The sequence below is a fragment of the Mirounga leonina genome, unplaced genomic scaffold (assembly GCF_011800145.1).
Source record: "Mirounga leonina isolate KUSES-001 unplaced genomic scaffold, KU_Mleo_1.0 Mir_376, whole genome shotgun sequence".
NCBI classification, from domain to species: Eukaryota; Metazoa; Chordata; class Mammalia; order Carnivora; family Phocidae; genus Mirounga; species Mirounga leonina.
The window spans coordinates 6,041,324-6,050,558 of NW_023270718.1; the positions used below are offsets into that span (position 1 = coordinate 6,041,324).

The 9,235-nt window shown below is 53.0% G+C and overlaps 1 protein-coding gene across 1 annotated transcript; it reads right to left on the reverse strand.

Annotated features, from left to right (window-relative positions):
- Nucleotides 1–890: 890 nt before the first annotated feature.
- KLK4 (kallikrein related peptidase 4) lies at nt 891–5,240 on the reverse strand. The gene is made up of 6 exons (XM_034987117.1): nt 5,202–5,240; nt 4,542–4,613; nt 3,089–3,251; nt 2,134–2,384; nt 1,911–2,047; nt 891–1,380 (listed from the first exon to the last, which is right to left on the reverse strand). Exons 2-6 carry the CDS (start codon nt 4,600–4,602, stop codon nt 1,228–1,230), a joined length of 765 nt encoding a protein of 254 aa, XP_034843008.1. The 5' UTR covers nt 4,603–4,613; nt 5,202–5,240; the 3' UTR covers nt 891–1,227.
- Between the last annotated feature and the right edge of the window lie 3,995 nt (nt 5,241–9,235).

Below are 9,235 nucleotides of genomic sequence, written 5' to 3' on the forward strand. Positions count from 1 at the left end.
TAAAAAAGGAACCATACAGTGTGTAATATTGTGTGTCTGGCTTCTTTCACTCAGCATAACGATTTTGAGATGCACCTCCATTGGTGGGTCTATCAACAGTTCATTTCTTTTTATTACTGAGTAGGGTTCCATTGAATGAATATGTCATAATTTGTCCTTTCACCCATGTACGGACATCTGGATTGTTTCCAATCTGGCTATTATGAGGAAAGTTTCTATGAGCATTCTTGGCTAGTCTATTTTTTTTTTTCATTGCTCTTACATAAATACCTAGGGGTGGACCTGCTGGATGTGGGACAAATGTATGCTCATCTTTCTCAGAAATGGCCAAACTGTTTTCCAAAACAGTTGTACCATTTATAGTATTTCACTTTTAGTTATTTCACTTCTTACTTTATGTATTTTGAGGAGTATCTCCCGATGACCAGATTCCCAAATAATATATTTATTAATATATTCTTGAATAGACATTCTTAGCAGTATATTCTTATGGATATACTTTATCAGTGAAGAGTATGATAACAATTCCGAATATTCTTGGGCCCTCAGTCTCCCCCCATCTCTGCCCTCAGTCTCCATATTTCTCCATGATTCTTCCCACCATGCCCCAGTGACAGCAGGAGGGCTCTGAGGCAGATTCAGATGAAAAATCCTTCAAATGCATTTAAGAAGACAAAACCAAAACAGGTTAACCAAAGCAAAAAAAAGAAAAAAGAAAAAGAAAACTAAGCAAGAAAACCTCATTAATTTGTCATTTGCTGACTTGACTTTTTTGAAATTGGACAACATCAACAGAATCAATTTCTCTTAACATCTCAAGCGTATCTCCTCCCTTGGGAATCCAGTGGCCTTCCTGGGGGAAACTAAGGTCCAAGGAGGAAAAGTTATTTGCTGGAATCCTGTGAATGGGAATGGAAGCAAGGACAACAGTTCAAACAGAGCCTGTGTTTCTCTTAGATTTTATTTCTGGGCTTGAGATAAGGGAACAAAAAGGTGAAAAACCAACCTTCTCTGCTACTGGTAAGGCTGGGCCAACATTTTGCCACCAGGGGGCACTTTGTACAGGAAAAGATTCTTGGTGGGATTGGATTCCTGGGGCTGAGGGAGGAGGGGGTTGGGGTTCTAGACTCCTGGGTCTCAGGGAGGAAAGCACTGGACACCCAGGGTCCTGAATCCCTTCCACAACATATGTTGGGGGCTCGGTTTCTTGGGTCCAAGTTCCAGGAGTTAACTGTCCTGGATGGTTTTCTGTATCCAGTCAGTGAACTTGCAGAGGTTGGTGTAGACGCCTGGCACGTAGGGTAGGCCACACTGGGCTTGTCCAAAAGACACGAGGCCCTGCAGGGACCCGTTACAGACCAGGGGGCCCCCAGAGTCACCCTGGTTTTGGAGAGAGGAATGGAGAGAATCCAAAACACAGAGAGGGTGGAGAAAGATTGAGATCAGAAAGGAACCAAAAGACACCAAGAGACAAAGACAGGGAAATAAAAGATAGCAAGGCACACCTTTGAGGTCCCATCCAGTGCCCAGACTGTAGGGAATTCTGCTCCCCTAGGTCCCAGCAGCTGTTTGATTCTCCTGGGTTGTTGTTATTCTGCCTCTCTCTTTTTGTTTTATCTCCCCCTATGGCTTGTTTCTCTGTCTCTGACTCCCAAAGTCTCCATGCCTCTTTGCATTTCTTGGTATATTCTGTTTTTCCCCCCATTTCTCTTTGCGTTTCATCTCTAGGAGTCTCCCTCTGTTTCTCCCTGAGGTATTTCTATGTGTGTGCGCGCGCTCGTGTCTATGACTCTGTTTCTCCATCTCTCTATCTTCCCGTGTCTGTTTCCTCCCGCGTGCCCATCCCTCCCTTCTCCATCCCCTGGCCCCGCCGTCTCCTCCTCCCTCCCTCTCCCCTCCCCGTCTCTCACTTTGCAGGAGTCCTTCCGGTCCTGTCCTCCGCCAGCGCAGAACATGCTGTGGTGGTACACGGGGGCATAGAAGGCATTGCAGATCTCCTCGGGCACCACCGAGATATTCACGCACTGGAGCACTGGGGGCTGCCTGCCTGCGACGCAGAGTCTGGGTCAGCCCCCTCTGGCTGGGAGGAGAACCCTTCAGGGAGGGCGGACGTACTCACACTCAGGAGCTCACCATCAATCAGCTGACCCCAGCCAGAAACGAGGCAAGAATCCCCAGCTGCTGGGCACTGGGAGGCGATGCTGATGTTCCGGATGGTGTCAGACCGGGACACCGATTCTTTCAACTTGATGAGCATGAGGTCGTTGGCGATAAAGGGTTTGTTGTACTCTGGGTGCTGTATGGAGAAGCTGGCCTCCATCATCTGGCTGCCTGGCTCTTGGTTGGCCCCAAGACTGTGCAGTCCCAGCCCGATTGTGTAGGAGCTGAGGGCCACGGGGGACGGGTTAGTTTTGTGGCAACTCCACCACTATCTCCATTGTGACCCTCAGGCACAACCCCATCTCCACCCATTTACCCCAACCCCATCCTCCATTGTCACCCTCAGGCACAACCCCATCTCCACCCACTTACCCCAACCCCATCCTCCTCGCTAAGCACGGCGCCAAGAGCTACCCAGCCATGCTCTCAAATCCTCATTCACACAATCAATAATCCAGCAACAAGAATTTGTCTTGGGCGCCTGGGTGGCTCAGTCGTTAAGCGTCTGCCTTCAGCTCAGGTCACGATCCCAGGGTCCTGGGATCGAGCCCCGCATCGGGCTCCCTGCTCGGCAGGAAGCCTGCTTCTCCCTCTCCCACTCCCCCTGCTTGTATTCCCTCTCTCGCTGTGTTTCTCTCTCTCTGTCAAATAAATAAATAAAAATCTTAAAAAAAAAAAAAAAAAAAGAATTTGTCTTAATCCACTAGTGACTCGGCCACTGAGATGGGATTTCGACCCCGGGCTGTCTTTCCAAAGCAACAGCCCCCACTTCCCTCGCAGAGCCTCTCTTCACAGAGGTTTCCACTCTTAGCACGGAGGCGGAGCCTGATATTAGGCCCCGCCCCCGGCTACCGGGACATCCAGGTCCCGAGCTCCTCCCCTCCCCCGCCCCAGGCTCCGCCTCCGCCCCACCCCGCCCCGCACTCACTCCTGGAAACAGTGTGCCGCGGACAGCACCCACTGCGGATGCACCAGGACGCCCCCGCAGAAGAATTCGTTTGCCGTGAACAGTGCCGCCTGCCAGGGCTGCGAGTGCGGGCTGCAGTCCTCGCCGTTGATGATGTCGCCGCCGCCCGCCGAGGCCAAGGATCCTGAGGGCGGGTCAGGGCTAGGGGCGGGCTCGGGGCGGAACAAGGCTCCTGGGGGCGTGGCCACGGGCTAAGGGCGTGGTTAGGGCTTCAGGGGCGTAGTCAGGTCTGGGGATGGTCTCTGGGTGGAACCAGGGCTCCTAAGGGCAGGGATCGGTGCAGGGGCGTGGGCTAGGATGGGGGGCAGGCTCAAAAAGCAGGACTAGGGCTCCTGAGGGCGGGGCCTGAGGGGGTTCACGGTGCAGGGGGCGTGACCAGTGCGTCGGGGGAGGCTGTGGTGCGGGGGCGTGACCAAGGCCTCATGGGTGGAGTCAGGGCTCGTGGGGGCGGAGTCAGGGATGCCGAGTTAGGCTCGGGAGGTGGGACCAGGCCTCCTGGGGGCGGGGTCCTGGTGCAGGGCTTTTACGGACCAGATCCGCTTTCTTGGGGTGGGATGGGAGATCAGAGTAGAGGAAAGGGATCTCTTGTCGAGAGGGGAGGTGCAGCTTTGAGCCAGCCACACCCATCTCCAAGATCCATTTGCTATCTCTCTCCGTCTGTCTCTCCCTCCCTCCCTCCCTCAACACACAAACACACGCACACACGCACGCACGCACCACGCCAGGCTCGTGTACTACCCGGGCCACAGTCCCCCAGAACAGGCAGAAACCCTCAAACAGGGTGCAGAGACCAGGGTGACAGCCAGACGCTCAAGGCAACAGTGTCGCTCTTTGTGGCCTTCAGTGTCCCGCCTTCCCCGGCTCAGCCTCCTCCACAGTCCCCCCAGCAACAAGCCGGCCCACAGGGAAACCGCATCACGTCGCCCCGTGACGTGGGTCTCTGGGGGTCCGTGGATCAGAGACTCGGGAAGTAGGCACATATTACCCGAAATGGGTGACTCCTCCAGACGCACAGTCTCCCTGTTAGCGGCACCCTGGGCTTCCCACGTCCTCACAGCATCATCCGCCGTCGTTGTCACTCCCCGGGATATGTACAGGCACAGACCGCCAGAATCCTTCGGCCAGTAACGCACCGCCTCTCACCGGTTCGACCACACAGCTCATCACAATGTGTCACACACAGAGGCGTGCAAAGCCACACACACAGTGCATCGGCAGCACACGCACAAGCTCCCTATGATACGAGGAATCACGTGTGTGTAACCAGAGAGCACGGCACGTGGTAGGTCACACAGGCAGCTTTAGTCATACCTAGGAGGACACTGAGTCATGGCTGCGCAGGAACAGACACGGTGCCCCAAGGCACAGACAGTCACAAACACACACACACACACACACACACACACTCAGATACCTGTGACCCCGAGGATGAGGTACCCCAGGAAACAGCCCCAGGGGTTTCCTGCTGTGGTCATGCCGTCAGCACCTGCACACGAGGGTGATGAGTCTGGGGGGACCTAGAGCTCAAATCTCTCCCTCCATCTCTGTCTCCCTCTCTTCCTGTCCCCCTAGGATAGTGTTGGTCAGACAAGGTCCTATGCCACCCCTGCACCCCAACACACACGTCGTAGGTCTGAGATCCTCGCCCAGAGCCACAGAGCCTAGAGAGATTTGGAGTGAGAGATAAAGGGAGAGGGAGAGAGAAGCGGAAAGAGAGAGAATTAGATGGACAGGAAGGTATGGAGGAAGTGTCATTCTATCTCTAAACTGGGAGAGAAGGAGCATGGAGACGGGGCGGTGCGGATCGGAGGGGACTGAGACAGCACTTGCAAGAGATAACCAGAGACAGAAGGAGAGCCAGAGTCATGGACAGAGACATCAGAGAAACAGAGAGACTAGGGGAGCTGGAGAGAGAAAGGAAGAGACACTCTCAACCAGAGAGAGAGTGAGAGACCTCTCTGGGGAGGAGACATGGAGGCACAGGGCCCCGAGGCTGAGATTCACAGTGGCGTGGAGTTGTGGGAGACTTCGCTCTTGGGGCGGTGGGCGGGGCGGAGACCACAGGGACACTCACCTGGCTGCCTCCGGGCTCTGGGATCCTGCACTGGGCTGCTCTCCCACAGGCTGCTTCCTGCAGGGGCCCCTGTGGGACTTATAAGCATCCCCCGCTGGGCCGGCCTGCCCCCAGGGACACATTCCTGCGGTCAGGTGCTGCCAGTTTCCAGCTGTGCCAGGCTGCCGTCAGGGGGCCAGAGGTGCCGGGAGCAGTGAGCCCGCGAGGACAACCTGGACCCAGGGTCCCACTTGTTTCTTGGTTCTCGCTCTCTCATTCCCTCGTGTTCTTATTCTCTCTTTTCCTTTCATTTTCTCTCTCTTATGTTCTCTTATTTTCTCTCTTATTAAATCTCTCATTCTCCCTCCCTCCCTCTGTCTCCCTACTATGTTTCCGCAGCAAACCTTCCCGGGTTCAAATCCAGACGGCATCATGGTCTATCTTGGGAATGGCATCCCTCTCAGGCTCCATTTTCCCATCTGTAAAGTCAGGGAACTATTGTTCCTCACTCCCAAAATATCTATCCAAAAAGAGAAGGCAGAGAAAGTGCCTTGGTACAGTGCCAAGCATGTAGTAGGTGCCCAGTCAGTGGGAGCATGATGAAGCCCTTGCTCAGTAAAGAGCAATTGCGCACCTGCCTTGCTCTGAGCTCTGCTGTCTGCACTTGAGATGCAGGAAGCAACAAGGAAATTCTAGCGCTCATGGAGCTCACATCCCAGTGGGGGAGACAAACAGAAAAACTAAAAGGAAATATCTGGTAGTCACCTGTGTGCAGAGAACCCAGGTGATGGTAGAATGACCGGGGCAGGGGGCTTTCTGCAGACAAGGGGGTGGTTGGGGAGTCAGAGGAGGGGACATTTAGGCTGACAGCCACCATGCCATGTGAGCCTTGCAGGAAAAAGGGAGAACTCGGTGTGTGCAAGGCAGAGCAAGGAGAAGGAACAGGGCAGATTGTGCAGGGGTTTCCGTGCTGGGGAAGAAGTTTGGGTTTATTTAAGTGCAATGGATTTTAAGGACAGGGGTAGGGGGAGTAACATGATCTTATTTACTTTTAAGAGACATCCTGTGTGGAGAATGAGAAGGGAGCGGAGACCAACACGGAGGTGGGAGGTGGCAACAGCCCAGGTGGGCGATGCTGTGGTCCAGGAAGAAGAGGAATGAACGGACGAAGGGCTCACTTTGGAGGTAGAACCTACATACTCACCAAGGGGAGGAAAGTGGCGGGGGGAGGGGAAAGGAGGCGAGAATGGTGCCTCAGAGGCTTGGGCTGACCATTTGTGGAAGCGCGTAAGGAGATGTGGGGGCAAGGGCTGAGCTGGGGATGCCCGTCAGGAGCCAAGTGGTTGGGTGCATGGGCAGGCAGAGGTGCAGGCAGAGGTCAGAGCTGCTGAGAAGCAGTGGGGAGTCATAGGGGAGAGGTGGTGTTTAGAGCCATGGGGTTGGGTGAGATCACCTAAAGAGCAGGTGTGGACGGCTCTGATGAGGGGTTGGGCGACAGATGACCATGATGATGAAGCATAAATGTCTGTGCTTCTCTCTGCCTCTCTCTGGCCTCATCTCTGTCTTTCTGACCCTGTCTCTGTCTGTTGCTGTCTCTTAGTGCCACTCTGGTTCTCTAGACCTGTCTCCATTTATCTGCCTGCATTCAGCCTCCTGGTGGCACACAGACCCCCAACCCTGCCCTGGTCCTGGGACCAGCAGCTCTGACCACAAGGACAGAGGAGGCAAGGAGGAGGGGTGGGGGTGCAGGGGGGCTCAGGTCTCACAACCGCCCAGACATGACTAAGGTCTGGACAGTGGCAGGAGGCAGGTTGGGGCCAGTGCTGGGGCCCAGGGCTGGGCAGCTGAAAGAAAAGAGAAGAAAGTAGATGTCACGTCTCTGTCCCTGTTTCATGGCCTCTCCTATGCCCTGTCCTGCCCAAGGTCAGACGGAAGTGACCCACTTATTTGGGGATGGGTCCAGGACAGAGCTGTGGGAGAGTTACTCCATGGAGATGCTTCTGGCCTGGCAGGTGGGAATGGTTTGGAGTGTGGGCCGGGGAATGGGGCTCCCTGGCTCAGAGCTCAGGCTGGGGTGGGGGGTGGACAGAGGCAGAGACAAAAAGAGACAGAGATGAGCAGAGAGAGAAATAAAATCACAGAGCCAATGGGATGGAGAGGAACAGAGACAGGGGGAGAGAACAGGAGGAAGAGATAAAGGCAGAGAGAGAGGCAGAGACGAGAGCCAGAGACCGAAAATGAGACAGAGACAGATAGATAGGGACACAGATGGAGAAATCACCATGCATCCTGGTAGTCATTTTAAAAACGCAGACAAAAGGGAGTGTGAATTTCCACCCAGCCTACCCCACCCCAGTCCCTAGGTCCCATTCTGCAGAAGTGGCACCCCGTTCACGAGTCCCCTCTGGCTCTCAGTTCACCTGCAGGCCCTCCGGGCGGCACCTCGGAAACAATTCAGACCTAGCAGGTCACCCACCTCGGCTCCTCTCTCCCTCTCCAGACCCTCTCCACTCCCACTCCTGCCCGCTTAAGTCTATTCCCAGAGGATGTGGCTCCTGCCAAATGACCCCAACCCCTGTCTCACTTAATAACTAAATCTACATTGGGGCAGATTATATTACCTGAAGAGAAGTGAAGTGTTTTTCTTCTTTATTAAGAGCAATGGGGAGGGGCACCTGGGTGGCTCAGTCTGATAAGTGTCTGCTTTTGGCTCAGGTCCTGATCTCAGCGTCCTGGGATGGAGCCCCACATCTGGCTGTCTGCTCAGGGGAGAGTCTGCTTCTCCCTCTCCCTCTGCCTGCCCCTCCCCCTACTTGTGCTCTCTCTCTTTCTCTGTCAAATAAATAAAAGCTTTAAAAAAAAAAAAAAGCAATGGGGGATTCAGTACGAAAAACCCCACAAAGCCTCATGTGGACATCTCCCTTGTCTGTTCCTGTCCCAGGCAAGCGAGAGGCCAGCACTGAGCTGGCCAATCCTGGGGTCTGCCTGGAATGGGGGAGAATGGAGAGAGGGGGTTTTACTGGAGAGAGAGAGTTTAGCTTACTCCAGCCTGGGGAGCCACAGAAAATGTATCCTGACCACATGTATGATGGGAGGATGGCTGTGGGTGTGGAGACCACCAATGGGGGGGTGCATCTCCTGGTCCTTCTGCAGCAACAGGGTTTGAGAGGGACCTCAGCAAACATCAAAGGCACAGAAATTAAGATGGTGCCCCTGGGCACCAAAGGCCTGGACTTTCACCATTTTTCTAGCACCAGCCAAGTTGAGTTATCTGTCACCACTTTGCAGAGGAGGATAGGGAACCCCAGAAGTGACTGAGACATTTCCTGCCTGGCGGATTTAGATCTGCTTCATCCAATACAACAACCACCAGCCATGGGTGGTTACTGAGCACTTGAAACATGGCGGGTGTAGTTGAGGAACTGGCTTTTAACTTTTATTCAATTTTACCTAATTTAAATGTAAACACTGGATCTCGATTCAGTTGTTGAAAAGGTTTTAAGTACATTTGGAACAATCTGGGTACGTGAATCTACTTTTTCAAGTTGAAGTTTTATAGGCTGCGTAGAAAGCAATTATTTCTGATGAAAATTTAGCGTTTAGATAGGGATGCTGCTGTAGGGGTAGAATACTGACTAGACTTTGAAGACCTGGTATAAAAGAATGTAAGCTATCTTATTATTAATTGTATACTGATCACATGTTGGAATGATCATAATTTGGGCATGTTGGGTTAAAATAAAAACATTACTAAAACTAAAATTTCACTTGCTTCCCACTCTTTTTTTTTTAAACTTGGCTACTAGAAAATTTTAAATTACATATTTGGCTCATATATTTTTTTAAGATTTTATTTATTTATTTGAGAGAGAGAGAGAATGAGCGGTGGAGAGGGGCAGAGGGAGAGCGAGAGAGGGAAGCAGACTCACTGTTGAGCAGGAAGCCTGATGTGGGGCTTGATCCCAGGATCTGGAGATCATGACCTCAGTCCAAGGCAGACGCGCTTAACCGACTGAGCCACCCAGGCACCCCAATATTTGGCTCATATTATATTT